Here is a 22,077-nt window from a genome sequence, read left to right as displayed (position 1 = left end):
AGCAATCCTCCTGCCTTGGCCTCTGAAAGTGCTAGGATTGCAGGCATGAGCCACTGAGCCTGGCCCTTTTTGCCTATTAATCTGCCTTTTGTCAGTCATTTTCAGTAAACCTTCAGAGGGCAATAGGCAAGTTTTCCCTGGGCCCTGATAGTGATATTTAATGATTTCAATGACCAATAATTAAAAGTGTTGCCTCTCATTAGCCAGACATTGCCAACATATGTACTATACACTATAAACTTCTTGGCAATGTGTAAATCAATAGCAATTAAATAATAAGATAAATATAAATGATATCAGAGCTAATTAAATAAACTGGAAGGAATAAACTTTAAATCATTCTAGACAAGGGAGTGGCTTCTATTTTTAAAGCTCTTCAGGGAAGAGGACACCAATGATCTATCTTTAGTCACCACATTCATCAGGCATTTTTATAGCAAAAGGATCAGTCAACACTTAAACTGACCTGCTCGCACAGTCATTTGTTGCTTGGCACATCTTGCTGGTCAAGAGAAGAGCCCTTACCTAGGATAAATGTCACCGAAGATATGGCCCAAAAGCTGGACACGAGCCAGGTAGCCTAAGAGTGGGTATACAGTCATCATCTGGAACAGCAGGAATATCCTTGCAATGAAGGACAGGGTGTCACTGCTAGGGAAGTTGTCTAAAAAATTCTAATCCAAGAAAGATAATGAGGTCATGTTACACATCAAATTCAGTACACACACATTCATAACATGGAATGTCTTCTGTTTATTTTGAACACAGGCACAGGTGCTACTCCAATTGCGGTTTGTGGACTAGTGCCCATCGACAACTACTTAAGTATTTTTTCAATGAGGTAAGTATAAAAATTGAAATTGTTTAGAAACTTTTACAGAAACCCGACATTGCCACAATTTTATTCTATTTTACAAAAGTATCAGTCTGCAATATGACATTAAGGCAACAACAAAGACAATTTTGTCCATCACCACAAATGGAGAAAGCACTGCTCTATGTGGTTCAAGCAGAACACCAAAGTCTGTTTGAAAGATTTAAAGAGCTAATTTAATTCAATGTTATTTTACCCTCTCTGGCTCTCTTGCTTTCCTCCTCTAAAGCACTGCAAGCACTTTGAAGTAAAGATGACAAAATAAGGTGAGAGTCCGTCTATCACCTACCACATCATTGTTTAGTCTATCACTAAATTGAAAAGGATTTATCTCTACTTCCTTTCATGACCCTTTTCTCCATTTTGGTTTATTAATCTTAAATTTATTAATCATTTGGTATCTTAAAGTTAATTACTCAGAATTTTAATTTTTCCTTTCAAATAAAAATACCACAAATATTCCTATTCCCAAGGGAGTAGGCTTTGTATGAATTTGTTCATATCGGGGAAATTTTCAGCAAACATTTAGTTGCCATAGAACTTCTGGAGTCAAGGAAATCAAGGGAATAAGAACATTTCCAAGCTGCCGTAATAGTAGTAATTCAAACTTATTTCTCCTTTAAAGATGAGAACACTATTAACATGGTTCTGCTGAAATAACCATTATAATTCAGCTGTAATAAATCACATTGTATGTTCCATTGCACTCTATTAGAGGAATTTCTACTGACCAGAAAGTCACTTGTGAAATGTTGTTTTTTTATGAGAAATTCTTCAGTCACATATAACTAAAGACTATACTACTGCTAAGTTTTTGATGGGTTAAATCGAAGAAAATATTAGTTATGGCAATCTTTTACTAGAAGATTTTTTTCTTTTACTCTGTCTCTCTCTTCTTTTTTCTTTTTAACCCTCCGGTAATTCATAGAACATCTCTCTCTCTTTTTTTAACAGCCAAATACTCTTTTTTTGTTTTGTTGCCTGTCACTCAGTATAAGAATGAGAGTCTGATTAATCCTTAGGGTCTGATAAACTAAGACTCTAGTTCAGGCGTCCCCAAACTTTTTACACAGGGGGCCAGTTCACTGTCCCTCAGACCGTTGGAGGACCGCCACGTACTGTGCTCCTCTCACTGACCACCAGTGAAAGAGGGGCCCCTTCCTGAAGTGCAGCGGGGGGCTGGATAAATGGCCTCAGGGGGCCGCATGCAGCCTGTGGGTGGGCTGTAGTTTGGGGATGCCTGCTCTAGTTTATCCGAGGGCATTTCCGATGTTGGTTTTGGAAAATAGGGAGTGCAATGTGTTCTCTGTGGAGGTTTTATAACTACATGAGAACTACCTTTAATAGTTCCCCACAAAAAGAGAAATATATGTACATAATAGAAGTCATTTATTTGAGTACCACAAGATGCCTGGCATGCAGTACATTATCTCAGAGTCCAACTAAAAATCGAATGGGGTACTTATTATACTATTTAATGGAAAAGAAAAAGAAAGCTTAGAAAGAAAAGGGAAGGTGCCTAAGTTTGCATACTTGGAGTACATAGCAGAGACGGTATTAAAACCCCAGGTCTATCTGATGTTGTATCTTGCCACTGTATCACCCTGCCTACTATAAATACATGAAGGTATATACAATTACATAGAGAGAGTACACAGGGCCTTACCTGCTCAATACAATCTTTGGATAATGGAGGTGAAGGAAATGAAGCAAAAACCAGGACTCCAATATAGAGATAAGTTAACGTCACCAGCATGTAAGCAATGCACAGGTCCCTCACCTGTAAATACAGAGCAAAAGTCCCATAATATTGAAGACCTTGCAGTAAGTCTACCTGAAGAGGCTAAGAAGATTAACAAATAAATACAAAAATTGTCTTTTTACCTTATGTATGTGTGTATACATTCCTAGATATTCAATCTATTCACAGAAAGTAGTTAAAAAAAAATCCACATACTTTACAATTAGTCTGCCAATTTTTTTTTTTAAAAGTAGTCTGAAGTATGTAGACTAAGCTACCTGTTGGCAGACTTAGAAGTTAACATAAACAGTGGTTTAACATGACTGAAATTCTGAATTAATTTCAAAAGGTGATTTAGTTACCAAATTATAAAATATTTAACTACAATAATAAAGCTGAGGAACAACAAGAAAGTAAGCATGAGCCACTTCAGTATGGTCTGCAACATTTTAAAATTCTTCCTTTGGTAAATTAACTTACATAATTAAAACATGCCTAGTCCACAGCAAAGAACATATTATAATATATTTAATAAATAAAGCTAGTTAAAGAACAGACAACAAGCAGTATTAAAGACAAGCTTAATAAACCTAAACAGTAAACAAAAGGAAATCAAAAGGCAGCTGTCCGAACAGCTGCACAATGTTACTGGAATCAGCAAACAAATACAGAACATTAAATAAAGTGGACTGCTTTCTTCTACTGCAGTTCCCACCCTCCCAACCTCCCATCTCCATGCAAAGTAAAAAGCTCCAAGATATTTAATGTAGCCAGCTGTCCAATCCAAACAGAACAGACTCCCCAGCTCAAAAATCTGGTCTTCATCATCACTAAAGTATTAGCCAAACAATTCATCACAACTAAATTATGGCAACAAGCCTATTTATTTTTCACTTTAAACAAAAATAACTTTGAAAGCTAAGGAAACAAATTAAAAAAAATAAACTTAAAAACATTTGATAGCACAATAAGAAAACTGGACATTTGGTATTAGAAAACATTTCTGACTTTTTGGATTACTTTCTTCCTTAAATGGGCTAAAGTAGTAGAGTTTTATAAATTTGAATGTTGATAAATGCAGTTAAAAAGTAAGTGACAAGTTTTGAGAAATCTTAAGGTCAGGTCTAAATTGACAATCAGCTTGAAAGTAAATCAGGGATTTAAAATCCCAAATTAGATGGTGGATAAGCCCATGGAGCTAAAGCCTTATGCAGATTGGTTCCAGCCCTCTCAAAATGCTTCTAATGGTTTAGGAATGAGGAAGAGGATGACCAAACCTCCAGGGGGGTTTTCAAAATCATTCCTCTTTAGTTCATGAAGCTGTAGGTCTGACGGGAAGCCAGACTTCAGTCACCCCTAGGGTTGCCTCAGGATCTTGTGTGGGATGAACAGCAATGAACCAAGCCAAATAAACTTTTTCATCAAAGAGCAGTAGTTTCCCATTATGTTGTCTGAACGTCATTCTACACTCAACCTACTCAATGCCACTCAAGAACAGAGGTAGCCTTGTAAAAAAATCTTGGGAGGCATAGCAGCTGTGCCTGAGACAGCTGTGTGCGGGATAGCCACCATTCCACAGACAGTTTTCAGTTTATCTACTACCTGATCACCACATTATCTTGGTCTAACTTCTTGCAAAGAAGCATACTTTGGGGGAAATCTGATGAAGATGCAAAGGCTATGGTGCAGGGCTTCCCATAAGAGTTTTCCCTTCTTCTTCTCTGTTCTCATTGCACTATATACATATCTCAAATACAGCAACTATTCCACTGTACTGATAGTCATTAACTTTTATTATAAAAGTAATCCACATGCATGATATAAAGAATTTCAAGTGGAAATAAAATGTCCCTTGACATTCCTAAAATAGCCAAGGTTAATAGTTTCGTATCATGTTGGCTTTTAAATTTTTCTCTAAATGTGTCTGTACCACAAGACTCAGGGATTCTGGGGACAGGGACCATGTCTTTTTCTTCTTTATTATCCTCAATATCCAGGACCACACCAGGTACATAGGAGGAACTTGGTAAATGTAGATAAAAGAATAATAGCCACATTAGCTTTATTAAGTGCTTGTAGGTGCCAGGCTCTGTTGCTAAGCCCATTACAAATGTCATTTCATTTAATCCACATTGCAACCTTATAACATAGATACTGTCATTTTCTTCATTTTACAGATGTACACTAAGTCCAGCAAGGTTACAAAACTCGTTTGTGGCTGCAAAGTGAGTATCTGAAACCAGTATTCAAATCAAGATCTTTCTAGTTCCAAATTGCAGGTCTTTTGCTACTATGATGGAGAGCTGATCAGTCCCCAATGCAGTTGTGTCGTAGTTAATAAATAATAATAACAGTAAAAGAGGTAACAAGTTATGAGTAACAAACGATACAACAAAACACTTACAGAGATCCTTCCATTTTGAGATACTAAAATCGGAAAAGTTCTATTTCATGTTACTCCAACATACATTCAGTAAAAGTGGCTCAGGAGTTCCATGTCTATTTTCGTCTAAATAATGAACAGAAATGATGCTTTTATTATAAAAGCAGCTGAGGTTTAGCATGATGCTGGGAAACACACCCCTTATGAATAGTATACACATATACTTTGTGTATACTATTCTCTGGCTTTGCTATTCTCTGGCTCAAATGCAAGCTATTACTGTATTAGGTCTAAAGATATGGCCTCTTGAAAGCCCGTTTAATGACACAGGACAGAAAAAAAAAGCTATTCTTTAGAAAATAATGCTCAAGTAAAAAATGTATTTTAAAAGAGACACATGTGGTAAAATAAACTGGTAATTATGTCAAGAAGCCTATACTTTAAATAAGGTAACTGATTTTGCCTTGTGAATAAGAAATGGCTGGCAGGGTTGACGGTAGAAAAGTAAAGAAAGGTAGAATGCCAAGTCAGAATGAAAACTGGATCTACAACAGGCCCAAAAGTGGGTCTGGGAGCACATTCTGTTCGTCAGACTTGGTTTATTATTTGTTCCACGTACCGTTCATAGTGAAAATACTAACCAGTGGAGCATTTACTAACAAAAATGACAGAAACTGACCACACAGACTGACCCCAAACATTTACATAACTTCTCCTGGTATACAGCCAAGTAAACCACAGATTCATATGAAGAAGGAAAAAGTAAATAAAAAAATCAAGATATAAGGCATTCCAAATAGTTTTAAAAAACAAAGCAGGGTAATACAACTAAACACAGACAGACAAAACAAAACTCAATAAAATAAGCACTTAGAGGTTCTGATTCAAATACAACGAGGAAGTATCAAGAGGTCAATCCACACAACAACCAGTAGGTTTATAGGGATGACATATTTTGGTGATAAGAAACTAGTTGGATGGTCTTCTGCTCCCTAACGCCCCTTTTTGGTAAGATATGGCAAAAGAATAAAAATGATATCCCATTTATACATCTAACAAATTAGGTTTAGTGCAAAAAAAACTGTATGAAATGAAGTTGAACTTGGAAAACCTGGAAAATTTGATCACTACACCTATTTAGGATTTTGTTTCTTTCTTTTCAAATATCTTTAGCTCCAAGTCCAACTATAGTTTATACAGAAGAGGAGATCTTTTCTATTTTTCTTTTCTACTTTCAAACCTTTGTTTACTGAGCTTGGAATGATCCAGTATCCACGTTATGAATTCAGTCCCTGGCAAGCTTTACATTTTCTGACTTTAATCTCAATATAATATTATGCAATGATATTAACAGGACTTCTGTAAGTCAAAGTACTTACTGAAACCTGGTGAAAGGTATAATCATTAAATAAATCAAATGACAAAGTTTTTCTCAGAATATTGTACCCATTTAGCTTGATTTTTGCTACTATATAAGCCAATTTCAGTATAATCAAAAGAAGAGTGACCGGGCGCGGTGGCTCAAGCCTGTAATCCCAGCACTTTGGGAGGCCGAGGCGGGTGGCTCACGAGGTCAAGAGATCGAGACCATCCCGGTCAACATGGTGAAACCCCGTCTCTACTAAAAATACAAAAAAATTAGCTGGGCATGGTGGCACGTGCCTGTAATCCCAGCTACTCAGGAGGCTGAGGCAGGAGAATTGCCTGAACCCAGGAGGCGGAGGTTGCGGTGAGCCGAGATCGTGCCATTGCACTCCAGCCTGGGTAACAAGAGTGAAACTCCGTCTCAAAAAAAAAAAAAAAAAAAAAAGAAGAGTGCATATATTTACATGTAGTTGAAGGGTTTAGAATGTTGCTGGCGCATAGTGTTTCATAAATGTTAGCTTTACCCTTAGTAATTATTATTTTAAGAAGTTAATATGAAAAGTACAACTAAATTTTTGAAAGCTAGACCATCACTTCATACCCCAATTTCAATTAAGACAGAAAAAAAAAATCACCCATTTGAACCTTTGTGGTTTTTCTTTTTTTCTTCTTCTTTTTTTTTTTTTTCAGATGGAGTCTCGCTCTGTCACCCAGGCTCGAGGGCAGTGGTGTGATCTCAGCTCATTGCAACCTCTGCCTCCCAGGTTCAAGTGATTCTCCTGTCTCAGCCTCCTGAGTAGCTGAGATTGCAGAGGCCCAACACCATGCTTGGCTAATTTTTCTATTTTTAGTAGAGATGGGGTTTTGTCCTGCTGGCCAGGCTGGTCTGGAACTCCTGACCTCAGGTGATCCAACCACCTCAGCCTCCAAAAGTGCTGGGATTACAGGCCTGAGCCATCACTTCTAGCCATTTAAACCTTTGCTTTTAAGCCTTTGTTTTAAAAATATTTTCTACAAGTGACAAAAGGTGAATCAAATTGTATTAGCTGAACCCAATATAATAGTTCTACAAAGCCCTAGTCCCAATACTAAGTGGAAATAACTCATTTTATGGTATTTACACATGAAATACAGATTTCGAGGCCCACTGAGTGTTCTACTAAGCAAGGCAAAGACATGCCTTCAGTCCTTGGGAGACCATAAATTAAGAACACCCATCTCAATCTAGCACTGAGCTTCTTACAATGGGACATATACACCTCCAGATAAACTGGTGTCACTTTCCAAAAAAGCAATTCAATTTGAGAATATTGGGGAGCAAAAAGTTAAGCACAGACAGTCCTCACTTTGCAGGGTAGTATGAGACTATAAAAATTACTACGCAACCTGAAACAGTGCAATGTGATCACAGCAATCAATGGGAAAATGATAATTGTTCTATGATCTTTAATAATTGTCGAAACATTAAATATTCTCACTGTCAGTTACAAATCTATGGGGAAATTTTAAAAAGTAAAACATTTTTTAAAGCACATTACAATATCAGGAATATTGAGAATTAAAGTATTTTTTTTTTTTTTGGTAAAAACTTACCAAGAATGGTCTGAACTATGTTTGCCTCCTTCTTCTCATTGTATAACTTAACAATATGGAGCAGGCATCTTTTCCATGCCTTGGTGAACTGTCGTACTCCTTTATCCTAACTGCACCGGCTTCTAACATTTCCTCTTCTGTGCTTTCAATGTTATGAAACATCACTGAGAATTCGATTAATGTGAAGTTTTCCGACCATGTCATTTCCTCTGGGATAGCTTCATTCTTGTAATCATAACCACTTTCCAAATGCATGTTGATAAGCTCACCTTCCTTAAGTTTCTCTGGCTACGTATGTAGAGTCTCTGGTATGACAACAGTGTCAACAATTTTCACAACTGGCTATTTCTTTCATAACTCTATAGAGTTCAATTCAAATTTCACTTCTAGCATTATTGTTTTGTTTCACTGTGGCACCTTTGTTTGACAATTCCCTGTTCAAGTATCCATTTTTACAAAATATGTCAGTTTATCACTGGGAGACAAGGAGGTAATACAACTAACTATCTGCTTTGCAGACTATACAGTGAAAAACACACACAGTGACCAGTCACTAACAGACTTTGAAAGAAGTTATGTGATTGGTTATTAATCATCATGTGCACTTGTTATTTATGCAGTGCTTTGTGAAGTGAGGGCTAGCAACTACTACTTTACAAGTACTAATAGTTCAAATCTTCTGGTAACTGAGATTTGAAACAAATGTTGTTAGGAGGAACTGATGTAATTTAACTAAGCCAGATTAATGAAATTGGTGCATGAAAGAACCATGCAACATGAGAACTGCCTGTAACTTAACTCATTATTTTCAGACTGTTTTCGAGTAAGACAAACTAATTATGAGCATGATAAAAATATGTGTGAATGTTTAAGATAAAACATGAGACTTCAGTAAGATTGTGTTTGTCTTCCCCAGATTCCCAGGTATACAAGGGTGTTCTGTTATTAGGGAGACTTCAGTGGTAAAGTTGGAGAAATGCAGCCTTATGGATAGGATCATCCAATATGTGAAAATTCTACTTAATAAAATGAGTTTCTAGGGTACTTGGCTAACTGGGCTTACAAGAACCGGCTGTAAATAACAGGAGTAAGAGGGGTGAAAATACTAAAAATTTCCAGTCCCTATTGTATGTTAGATCATGTTAACATCACAATCCTGTTTAGGTAGCTATCATTTTTACATATGACAAAAATGAAATTTGAGGTAAGATCACCAAGATAAGAAATAGGAAAAATCCAGATTTATTCAAGTCCAACTCCATTTACAGGTAACATGCTGCATATATGGTTACTAAAGATGAAGACCGAAGAGCTTAATTTACATTTTTGCCCTAGAGAGCTTACTCCCTCTACTTAGAAAGGCTTTTGCCTTCTTAATGACTGCCAAACACTACCCCTTACTCAAAGCCTTCTCAGAGTCTCCAGGCACAGCAAATCCTTCCTTCTTTTGCATTTCAGTAACAACTGTATAGACCTCTATTAGAACTTCATTATGACTTTTGTTTACAAGGTCAGAAGCTGTTAAATTGAGCTCAAAATCTGCAGACAAGTAACTGGTTAACTTCTGCTTGCTTTGGGTTCAGTTTGCTTTACTTTTCCTGTTATCTAAGGTAGAAGGATAGGTTTCTGAGATCTTCATTTTTAGTGTGGACGTTTACAGCTATACATTTCGCTGTAAGCACTGCATTAAAAAATCTCAAAGTATTTTCTAATTTTTCTTGCTATTCTTCTTTGACTCATTGGTTATTTAAGAGTATGCTGTTCAATTTCCACATATTTATGACTTTCGCAAATTTCTTTCTGTTACTGATTTGTATCTTCACTCCATTATGGTTAGAGAACATACTTTGTATGACTTAAATCCTTTCATTTATTGAGAATTGTTTTATGAAACAGCATATGGTCTATCTTGGAAAATGTTCTTATGTATTGAAAAAGAATGTGCATTCCGCAGTTGAGAGACGACTTTTATAACTATATATTAGATTAAGTAGGTTGACTGTGTTTTTCATGCTTTCTGTATCCTTACTTATTTTCATCTAGTTGTTCTATCAATTTCTTGAAGGAAGGTGATAAAATGTCCAATTATAATTGTGGATTTGTCTACTTCCCTTTTTAGTTAGGCAATTGTTAATTTATTTGGAAGCTCTGTCACTGGGTGCATATACATTTAGGATTATTATGTCTTCTTGATGAATTATTCCCTACAGATCATTATGTAAGGCTCCTCTTTATCTTTGGCAATACTCCTAGTTCTAAAGTTGACTTTGTCTGATATTATGGCCACTCCAGCTTTCTTATGTTTAATACTTGCATGGCATTTTTTTATGTTTAACATAACTTCCTCGTTGACAATATATAGTTAGGCTTTGTTTTTTTAAACAAGTCTGAAAATCTCTTTTATTTATTTATTTATTTGAGACAGCATCTTGCTCTGTTGCCTAGGCTGGAGTGCAGTGGCATAATCTCTGCTCACTGGAACCTCCACCCCTTGGGTTCAAGCGATTCTCCCACCTCAGCCTCCCACTGAGTAGCTGGGATTATAGGTGTGTGCCACCATGCCTGGCTAATTTTTGTATTTTTAGTAGAGATGGGGTTTCACCATAATGGTCAGGCTGGTCTCAAACACCTGGCCTCAACTGAGTCCCGTCCTGCCCTCCCCGCCACGCCCCCTCAGCCTCCCAAAGTGCTGGGATTACACCCAGCCTCTTTTAATTGCAGTGTCTGGACCATTTATATTTAATGTAATTAGCAGTACAACTGGGTTTAAATCTACTATGTTGCTATTTGTTTTCTATTTGTCACGTCTATTCTTTGGTCCCTTTTCCACGCCTTCTTTTGGATCAGTTGCGTTTTTTTGTTTTCTTGTTTTTTTTTTTTTTAAGATGGGGTTTCGCTCTGTTGACCAGACTAGGGGCAGTGGCAGGAACACAGTTCACCGCAGCCTTGGCTTCCTGGGCTTAAGTAATCCTGCTGCCTCAGCCTTCCAAGTAGCTGGGACTACAGGCATGTGCTACCAGACCTGGCTAATTTTTTTTTTTTTTCAGAGACAGGGTCTCACCATGTTGTTCAGGCTGGTCTCAAACTCCTGGGTTCAAGTGATCTTCCTACCTTGGCCTCCCAAAGTGCTGGGATTACAGGCCTGAGCCACCACACCCAGGGTATCTTAAAAAGATTTTACCACCATTATTGGCTTATTAGCTCTATCTCTATTTTTTCAGTGGTTGCTCACTGGCAAACTATGGCTCATGGGCCAAATCTTGTCTGATGTCTGTTTTTGTAAACAGTTTCATTGAAACAATGCCACCACCCATGTGTTTACTTATTATCTATGGCTGCTTTCATAACATAACAGCAGAGTTGGGTAGGTATAGCTGGCTGGGTGTGGTGGTTCATGACTGTAATCCCAGCACTTTGGGAGGCTGAATCATGAGGTCAGGAGATCGAGACCATCCTGGCCAACATGGTGAAACCCCATCTCTAAAAAATAAAATGAAATAAAATAAAAATTAAAAATAAAACCATATATCCTACAAAGCCTGAAATATTTATCATCTGAACCTTGACAGAAAAAAATTGGTGACCACTGCTCTATGGTTTAAGTTTAAAAAATTAAGATCTTGTAACAAAATTGCTTAATTGTACTCCAAATATAAAGTGCCTCAAATACTGACTTAAAAAGTTTATCCTCAGGAGATACAAAAGTAAATTCCTCAGATAATTACTCACATTGTTTTCTTGTTTCTTGTTGTTCTTCAAGAGTGTGATGATACAATTATGAATAAAAAAAGCAAGGGTAAGCACTCCAGTCAGCTGTGGAAACTGAAGTCTTATCTCTAGGAGAAAAATGAAAACAAAAACATTAAAACGGACAATTAGAAAATGAATATTAGTAACCAAAAGTTGATTAGTAAAAATCAGTTGTCACTGTTTTGTCCAGGGAATAGGAATATTAAAATGTCTTTTTTTTTTTTTTTTTTTGCATTTTAGGTTTTGGGGTACATGTGATGAACATGCAAGATTGTTGCATAGGTACACACATGGCAGTGTGGTTTGCTGCCTTCCGTCCCCTCACCTGTATCTGTCATTTCTCTCCATGCTATCTCTTCCCACCTCCCCACCCCCCCGTCCCTCCCCCATTTCTCCCCAACGGACCCCAGTGTGTAGTGCTCCCCTCCCTGTGTCCATGTGTTCTCATTGTTCAACACCCGCCTATGAGTGAGAATATACGGTGTTTGATTTTCTGCTCTTGTATCAGTTTGCTGAGAATGATGGTTTCCAGGTTCATCCATGTCCCTACAAAGGATGTGAACTCATCGTTTTTGATGGCTGCGTAATATTCCATGGTGTATATGTACCACATTTTCCCTATCCAGTATATCATTGTTGGGCATTTGGGTTGGTTCCAGGTCTTTGCTATTGTAAACAGTGCTGCAATGAACATTCGTGTGCACGTGTCCTTGTAGTAGAATGATTTATAATCCTTTGGATATATACCCAGTAATGGGATTGCTGGGTCAAATGGGATTTCTATTTTTAGGTCCTTGAGGAATCGCCACACTGTCTTCCACAATGGTTGAATTAATTTACATTCCCACCAACAGTGTAAAAGTGTTCCTATTTCTCCACATCCTCTTCAGCATCTGTTGTTTCCCGATTTTTTAATGATCGCCATTCTAACTGGTGTGAGATGGTATCTCAATGTGGTTTTGATTTGCATTTCTCTGATGACCAGTGATGATGAGCATTTTTTCATATGTTTGTTGGCCTCCTGTATGTCTTCTTTTGTAAAGTATCTGTTCATATCCTTCGCCCATTTTTGAATGGGCTTGTTTGTTTTTTTCTTGTAGATCTGCTTTAGTTCTTTGTAAATTCTGGATATCAGCCCCTCGTCAGATGGGTAGGCTGCAAAAATTTTTTCCCATTCTGTTGGTTGCCGATTCACTCTACTGACTGTTTCTTTTGACGTGCAGAAGCTGTGGAGTTTGATTAGGTCCCATTTGTCTATTCTGGCTTTCGTTGCCATTGCTTTTGGCGTTTTGGTCATGAAGTCCTTGCCTACACCTATGTCCTGAATGGTTTTGCCTAGATTTTCTTCTAAGGTTTTTATGGTATTAGGTCTGATGTTTAAGTCTTTAATCCATCTGGAGTTAATTTTGGTGTAAGGTGTCAGGAAGGGGTCCTGTTTCTGCTTTCTGCACATGGCTAGCCAGTTTTCCCAACACCATTTATTAAACAGGGAATCCTTTCCCCATTGCTTGTTTTTGTCAGGTTTGTCGAAGATCAGATGGTTGTGGGTATGTTGTATTTCCTCTGAGGCCTCTGTTCTGTTCCATTGGTCTATATCTCTGTTTTGGTACCAGTACCATGCTGTTTTGATTACTGTAGCCTTGTAGTATAGTTTAAAGTCCGGTAGTGTGATGCCTCCTGCTTTGTTCTTTTTGCTTAGAATTGACTTGGCTATGTGGGCTCTCTTTTGGTTCCGTATGAAGTTTAAGGTGTTTTTTTCCAGTTCTGTGAAGAAGGTCATTGGTAGCTTGATGGGAATAGCGTTGAATCTGTAAATTACTTTGGGCAGTATAGCCATTTTCACGATGTTGATTCTTCCTAACCATGAACATGGAATGTTTCTCCATCTGTTTGTATCCTCTCTTATTTCGTTGAGCAATGGCTTGTAGTTCTCCTTGAAGAGGTCCTTTACGTTCCTTGTTAGTTGTATTCCTAGGTACTTTATTCTCTTTGTAGCAATTGTGAATGGCAGTTCGATCTTGATTTGGCTCTCTTGAAGTCTATTACTGGTGTATAGGAATGCTTGTGATTTTTGCACGTTGATTTTGTATCCTGAGACTTTGCTGAAGTTGTTTATCAGTTTCAGGAGACTTTGGGCTGAGATGATGGGGTCTTCCAGATATACAATCATGTCATCTGCAAATAGAGACAATTTGATTTCCTCCTTTCCAATTTGGATACCCTTTATTTCTTTTTCTTGCCTGATTGCTCTGGCTAGAACTTCCAGTACTATATTGAATAGGAATGGTGAGAGGGGGCATCCTTGTCTAGTGCCAGATTTCAAAGGGAATGCTTCCAGTTTTTGCCCATTCAGTTTGATATTGGCTGTTGGTTTGTCGTAAATAGCTTTTATTGTTTTGAGATACGTTCCGTCAATACCTAGTTTATTGAGGGTTTTTAGCATAAAGGGTTGTTGAATTTTCTCGAAAGCCTTCTCTGCATCAATTGAGATAATCATGTGGTTTTTGTCTTTGGTTCTGTTTATGTGGTGAATTACGTTTATGGACTTGCGTATGTTGAACCAGCCTTGCATCCCCGGGATGAATCCTACTTAATCATGGTGGATGAGCTTTTTGATATGCTGTTGCAATCGGTTTGCCAGTATTTTATTCAAGATTTTTGCATCTATGTTCATCATGGATATTGGCCTGAAATTTTCTTTTCTTGTTGAGTCTCTGCCGGGTTTTGGTATCAGGATGATGTTTGTCTCGTAAAATGATTTGGGAAGGATTCCCTCTTTTTGGATTGTCTGGAATAGTTTCAGAAGGAATGGTATCAGCTCCTCTTTGTATGTCTGGTAGAATTCAGCTGTGAACCCGTCTGGACCTGGGCTTTTTTTGGGTGGTAGGCTCTTTATTGCTGCCTCGACTTCAGACCATGTTATTGGTCTATTCAGGGTTTCGGCTTCTTCCAGGTTTAGGCTTGGGAGGATGCAGGTGTCCAGGAATTTATCCATTTCTTCCAGGTTTACTAGTTTATGTGCATAGAGTTGTTTGTAATAATCTCTGATGATGGTTTGGATTTCTGTGGAATCTGTGGTGATATCCCCTTTATCGTTTTTTATTGCATCAATTTGGTTATTCTCTCTTTTCTTTTTTATTAATCTGGCTAGTGGTCTGTCTATTTTGTTGATCTTTTCAAAAAACCAGCTCCTGGATTTATTGATTTTTTGAAGAGTTTTTTGTGTCTCTATTTCCTTCAGTTCTGCTCTGATCTTAGTTATTTCCTGACTTCTGCTAGGTTTTGAGTTTTTTTGATCTTGCTCCTCTAGCTCTTTCAATTTTGATGATAGGGTGTCAATTTTAGATCTCTCCTTTCTTCTCATGTGGGCACTCATTGCTATATATTTTCCTCTAGAGACTGCTTTAAATGTGTCCCAGAGATTCTGGTATGTTGTGTCTTCATTCTCATTGGTTTCGAAGAACATCTTTATTTCTGCCTTCATTTCATTGTTTATCCAGTCAACATTCAAGAGCAAGTTGTTCAGTTTCCATGAAGCTGTGCGGTTCTGAGTTAGTTTCTGCATTCTGAGTTCTAACCCAATTGCACTGTGGTCTGAGAGACTGTTTGTTATGATTTCTGTTCTTTTGCATTTGCTGAGGAGTGATTTATTGCCAATTATGTGGTCAATTTTAGAGTAGGTGTGATGTGGTGCTGAGAAGAATGTGTATTCTGTGGATTTGGGGTGGAGAGTTCTGTAAATGTCTATTAGGTTTGCTTGTTCCAGGTCTGTATTCAGGTCCTGGATATCCTTGTTGATTTTCTGTCTGGTTGATCTGTCTAATATTGACAATGGGGTGTTAAAGTCTCCCACTATTATTGTGTGGGAGTCTAAGTCTCTTTGTAAGTCATTAAGAACTTGCCTTATGTATCTGGGTGCTCCTGTATTGGGTGCGTATATATTTAGGATCGTTAGCTCTTCTTGTTGCAGTGATCCTTTTACCATTATGTAATGTCCTTCTTTGTCTCCTTTGATCTTTGTTGCTTTAAAGTCTATTTTGTCAGAGATGAGAATTGCAACTCCTGCCTTTTTTTGCTCTCCATTTGCTTGGTAGATCTTCCTCCATCCCTTTACTTTGAGCCTTTGTGTATCCTTGCATGTAAGATGGGTTTCCTGGATACAGCACACTGATGGGTTTTGGCTTTTTATCCAATTTACCAGTCTGTGTCTTTTGATTGGGGCATTTAGTCCATTGTCATTTAGGGATAGTATTGTTATGTGTGAATTTGATGCTGTCATTTTGATGCTACCTGGCTGTTTTGTTGGTTAGTTGATGTAGATTCTTGATTGTGTTGATGCTCTTTTACCATTTGGTGTGTTTTTGGAGTGGCTGGTACTGGATGTTCCTTTATATGTGTAGAGCCTCTTTCAGGAGTTCTTGTAGAGCCGGTTTGGTGGTGATGAAATCTCTGAGTGCTTGCTTGTTCACAAAGGATTTTATTTTTCCTTCACTTATGAAGCTTAGTTTGGCTGGATAGGAGATTCTGGGTTGAAAGTTCTTTTCTTTAAGGATGTTGAATATTTGCCCCCAATCTCTTCTGGCTTGTAGGGTTTCTGCTGAGAGATCTTCTGTGAGTCTAATGGGCTTCCCTTTGTGGGTAACCCGACCTTTCTCTCTGGCTGCCCTTAGCATTTTCTCTTTCATTTCAACCCTGGTGAATCTGACGATTATGTGCCTTGGGGTTGCTCTTCTTGAGGAATATCTTTGTGGTGTTCCCTGTATTTCCTGGATTTGAATATTGGTCTGCCTTGCTAGGTTGGGGAAGTTTTCCTGGATAATATCCTGAAGAGTATTTTCCAGCTTGGATTCATTCTCTTCATCACATTCAGGTACACCTATCAGACGTAGATTAGGTCTTTTCACATAGTCCCACATTTCTTGAAGATTTTGTTCATTCCTTTTTGCGCTTTTTTCTCTGTTCTTGCCTTCTCTTTTTATTTCATTGAGTTGATCTTCGACCTCTGATATCCTTTCTTCTGCTTGGTCAATTCGGCTGTTGAAGCTTGTGCATGCTTCACGAAGTTCTCGTGTTGCGTTTTTCAGCTCCATCAATTCACTTATACTCCTCTCTATGCTGTCCATTCTCGTCAGCAGTTCGTCCAATCTTTTTTCAAGGTTCCTATTTTCTTTGCGTTCGGTTAGAACATGTTCTTTTAGCTCATTGTAGTTTCTTACTACCCACCTTCTGAAGTCTGATTCTGTCATTTCATCACCCTCCTTCTCCATCCGGTCTGGTTCCCTTGCTGGTGAGGAGTTGTGATCCCTTTTAGGAGGAGAGGTGTTCTGGTTTCAGGAGTTTTCATCCTTTTTGCGCTGCTTTCTTCCCATTTTTGTGGGTTTATCCACCTGTTGTCTGTCTCTGTCCCAGGGAGTTGGAGCTTTATGAGTTTCCGTTGCACTACTGCCTTTTTTGATTTTTCTTTCAGGTCTCACCCGCCCAGCTAGCAGCATGCCTAGACACTGCCTGCCCACAGGGGCTTTGCTGAGCTGCTGTGGGCTCCGCCCAGCTGCCCTGAGCTCTTCCCTGTAGTCCTTTTTATATGGGGGTAGTTAGAACTGTCTCGGCAATGGTGGCCCCACCTCTGTTATGGCGGACTCTCTCTGTTGTGGCAGGTTGCCTCGGCAACGGCAGCCTGCCTCCGCAGCGGTGGAGAGTCTCAGTAATGGCGGAAACCCCTCCCCCACGGAGCCGGACCGTCCTGGTTCAGCTGTGCTTGGTTTGAAGGGCTCAACCCAGAGGGTTTCCAATTACTGTTTTTGTTTTCGTTGTTGTTGGGGGTGGAGGGGTGGGACCAACCGAGCCTGATCACCTGGCTCCCTGACTCAAAGAGTCTTTTCTTTTAAGTTGAAGGACCCCGCGTTCCGGTCGCTTGTTGAAAAGGTGCCGGGATCTTCCGTGCTGCGACTCACGGAGTCGGCTCGAACTGCGGCGCCGGCTCCTGGCGGATTTTGTGCCTAGGAATCTCCTGGCCTGACTCGCTATTTCAGATGAATGGGCAAATCTGCTGTCTCAGGGCTCTGCTCACCAGCTAAGAGGGCTCCCAGACCAGTGGCTTTTGTATGGAGAACCGCAGCAACAGGGAGGGGTCACAGCAGCCGCGCGGGCGGAATCAGCCCCGCGGGGGCCAAAACAGCGGCACCGGCTGGGAATGCGATGCTGGCGACCCCTCTGCCTGGGTATCTCCTGGTCTGTGGGCAATAAGAGTTCGTCTGGAAATGCGGCGTCCACTCACCCTCTGCACTTTCACTGGGAGCTGAAGTCCTGAGCTGTTCTTAGGCGGCCATCTTTCCAGCATTCCCAAAATGTCTTTACAAAGTTCCTCAAGGCTACCATTATACTTGGGCAAAGCACTCAAAAGGGGGAAAAAGTATACTCTGGCTGGGTTCAGTGGCTTATGCCTATATCATAGCACTTTGGGAGGCTAAGGTGGGCAGATCACCTGAGGTCAGGAGTTTGAGACCACCAGCCTGGCCAACATGGCAAAACCTTGCCTCTACTAAAAACACAAAAATTAGCTGAGTGTGGTGTCAAGTACCTGAAATCCCAGCTACTTGGGAGGCTGAGGCAGGAGAATCACTCGAACCTGGGAGGCAGAGGTTGTAATGAGCCAAGACTGCACACTGCACTCCAGCCTGGGCAACAGAGCAAGACTCCACCATGAACCAAAAAAAAAAAGTATACTCTGTGCAGGCACTTTATATCAATTACTCCTATTTGAGGTCATACAACTGGTATGGGGAAGGGCAGGATTCAAATTTAGGGTCTGTCTGTCTTTAAAGTCCTTCATTTTTTTAATACTTGAATTTGCCAGAAAAGTACCTCTAAAAAAGGAAATACGAAAGGGAAATATGCCAGTGTCACTCTTCACTGACAAATCTAAAAAGCATTATTTTAAAATATTAGAAATAAATGTCCACCTACAGGGAATTCATTAAATTGAAATAAAGTTGTACAGTGGTATACGGTAACTAAAAATTATGTTGTAGAGGCAGTTTCTTTTTTTTCCCCTATGATTGAAATAGCATACATACTGTGATTTTACTTTTAGTTTTATTGTTTTATTTTTTTTGAGACAGGGTCTCACTCTGTCACCCAGGCTGGAATGCAGTGGCACAAACATGGCTGACTACAGCCCCGACTTTCTGGACTCCAGTGATATTTCTACCTCAGCTTCCCTGGTAGCTAGGATTACAGGTGCATGCCACCACACACAGCCAAGCTTAAAAAAAACATTTTTGGAGAGACAGGGTCTTGCCATGTTGTCCAGGCTGGTCTTGATTTCCTGGGCTCAAGTAATCCTCTCACCACAGCCTTCCAAAGTGCCAGGATTACAAGCATGAGCCACTGTCCCCGGCCTACTTTTATTTTTCAAATATGTGTGTGTGTATATAGATGTGTATATGCAAAGAAAAAAGACTGGAGGGGTATCCATAAAAATATAAATAGTGGTTATGTCAGGTTATGTAATTTATTTTAAATTAACCGCTTACCTATAATCGCTAAATGTTCCGCAATAAACACATAAGTGAGAATAAAATAACATTGCAAAAGCACTGCCAATTTCTGTTTTGAGGACTGCTAATAGAAGGAAAAATTGATTTTATGTAGAATAAAACCATGATTTACTTGAAAATACTGCTGGTCTAGGCAAACCCATTTCAGGGGATTCCTTAGTGTAAAAAGTAGAAATGTATAAAAAGTCCACTGACTCTGCTATATTATTTCAGGAAACAAAGAGAAAACAAGAATCAAGCACTAGCTCTAAAATAAAATAAATAAATCAAAATAAAATAAGATCTATTAGTTTTCAGTATGCTCTTTTCAATTTAGCTGAATTTCCTGTCTCTCAGATTTCTATTACTTAGTTAAGATACCATGCAAAGCAATTTGTTAGCTAATCCTTTTCTATCTTTTCTAATTAAGCAAGTAAGACCACTGTTAGGTTTCTAACTTGTTACATTACAGTGGGTAAACAGCTTTTTCCCCACTAACTAACAAAAGCTATCTTTTTGAGAAAATTTCTTGAAAACCTGAGATTCTTTTTAACAGCACTATTGAAATATAATTCATTTCACCCTCTTAAAGTATATAACTAAATAGTTTTTAATTGAATAGTATATTCACAGAGTTGTACGACCATAACCACAACACTTCATTCCTTTTTTCTTGTTGATTAATATCCCATTGTACAAATATACCACATTTTGGCCAGGCACGGTGGCTCATACCCGTAATCCTAGCACTTTAGAGGAAGCTGAGGCAGACAGATCACCTGAGGTCAGGAGTTTGAGACCAGCCTGGCCAACATGGTGAAACCTACTAAAAATATAAAATTAGCCAGGCATGGTGGTGCACACCTGTAATCCCAGCTACTTGGAAGGCTGAGGCAGGAGAATCACTTGAACCTGTAAGGTAGAGGTGGCAGTGAGTCGAGATTGTGCCACTGCACTCCAGCCTGGGTGACAAAGTGAGACTCTGTCTCAAAAAAAAGAAAGATATACCACATTTTATTTATCCATTCATTAGTGATAGACACTGGGCTGTTTCCACTTTCAGGCTATTATGAATGCTGCTGCTATAAACATGCATATACAAGTTTTTGAGTGGAAAATACACTTGTTAAAAGACCACACACATTAACACCATGATTGTTGCATAATGTATTAAACTATAGATTCTTCACAAAATGGTTTGAAAGAAGCTCCAAACTTCTGATCATTTTCAAACTGCTTACTTTATTCCTTTGAAAAGGCATATCAAGAAAGAATGTAAGCAGGAAGAAGATAATTGCATTACATATATCTGAGAAAGGATTCTTATCTGGAAAGTATAAAGAACTCCTATAAATCAATAAGAAAAAAACCAGACAGTTAAATAGAAAAATAGAAGAATCACTTCACAAAAGATGAAATCCAAATGGCCAGCGAACACATGAAAAGTTGCTAACTCGATAGCACGGGGAGAAATGCCCGATATAGGTGATAGGGAGGAAGGCAGCGAATCACACTGCCGTGTGTACCTATGCAACAATCCTGCATGTTCCTCACATGCATCCCAAAATCTAAAATGCAATTAAAAAAAAAAAAAGTTGCTAACTCCATTGACCATTACAGAAATGCAGATTAAAACCACATTGTATGTTCCCAACAAAAAGAGGTGATGAATATCCCAATTACCCTGATTTGAACACTATACACTGCATAGAGGTATTAAAATATCACGTGTACCCCCCAAAATATGTACAACTATTATGTCAATTAAAATTTGTAATTAAAAAACATAAAACCTCTGGAATACACAAGATCCTTTAGGGTGTCAAAAGAAAAAAAACAAACATAAAACCACAATGTAATACTACACTATATATCCATCAGAAAGGCTAGATGAAAAACAGAAAATTCAAGTATCAGTGCACTATAACTTATATAAACTTCAGTTTTCAAGTAAAAATGACAAAGGGCCCTGTTTACCACTAACTGCAAGAAACTCAAAATAATATCAATTATAGTCCTGTTTTTAACTTAATAGCACTTATAAAACTGCTCAGCATAAAAACATCATTACTTGTTTTAAAATAGCAAATAACAATGGTTAACTTAAGATCACAGTATTATAATTTATTATTTTGCCAAAACAGCTTACCTGGTACAAAAAATTCTGTTGGTATAAACCAATGAAATTCCAAATGAAATCCCAAGCGAACAGCCTTAAAGGTGACAAGGAAAATCAAATAAAGAACAGATACTGTGCCTGTGAGGAAAAAATTCAGAAACCATTTATTATCTTTGTGTGTTTTACAGATTATTTTAGAATCAGGCATTGTGTCAATAGTCTCGGCAAAGTGTGGGAAATTGCTATCTGCATTGATTATCTCCACTAACACCCAGCTGGGATCTAAAGACTAGAAACAAGCTACAGGAGTTACCAGACAAAACAACAACAAAACCCCTATGTAGTATGCCTAAGAAGAACAGATGGGCTGGGTGCAGTGGCTCACACCTGTAATCTCAGCACTCTGGGAGGCCGAGGCAGTTGTTATTTACTGACCCAGAAAAACACTTCCTGGCAGCTCTTCTCCAACATTCCAATAAACCCCACCTCCATATGCCGCGATCTCCTCACGTCCCCACCGACCAGGCCCGGTGCGTGTCCCCCAGTCCCACGGGAGCACGGCCAGCATCTGCTTTGTCCACCCTGGTCGTAGGGCAGCAGGAGAGGCCGGAGCCACGGGACGGGACAGCCGGGGCCAGGGCCGCCCCCCAGGCCAGGGTAGGAGCTGTGGCAGGCACCCTCCCCGCCCCCAGCCCAGGCTCCCAGATCGCTCCCGGG

At 39.0% G+C, this 22,077-nt stretch overlaps 1 protein-coding gene across 3 annotated transcripts in view; it reads right to left on the bottom strand.

Moving 5' to 3' along the window:
- SLC38A9 (solute carrier family 38 member 9) overlaps window positions 1-22,077 on the bottom strand; it is a 92,259-nt gene that overhangs the window by 13,286 nt on the left and 56,896 nt on the right. For all 3 annotated transcript variants that reach the window (XM_074385844.1, XM_039470868.2, XM_074385851.1), the window contains 4 exons: window positions 21,391-21,498; window positions 11,686-11,792; window positions 2,541-2,654; window positions 526-674 (listed from right to left, as the gene is read on the bottom strand). In XM_074385844.1, coding sequence (XP_074241945.1) covers window positions 526-674; window positions 2,541-2,654; window positions 11,686-11,792; window positions 21,391-21,498 — 478 coding nt within the window. The remainder of the gene's footprint in view (window positions 1-525; window positions 675-2,540; window positions 2,655-11,685; window positions 11,793-21,390; window positions 21,499-22,077) is intronic.

The sequence above is a fragment of the Saimiri boliviensis genome, chromosome 1 (assembly GCF_048565385.1).
Source record: "Saimiri boliviensis isolate mSaiBol1 chromosome 1, mSaiBol1.pri, whole genome shotgun sequence".
Classification (NCBI taxonomy): Eukaryota; Metazoa; Chordata; class Mammalia; order Primates; family Cebidae; genus Saimiri; species Saimiri boliviensis.
Note: the sequence above shows the minus strand (reverse complement) of the source record. Positions and strands in the feature narration are given on the sequence as shown.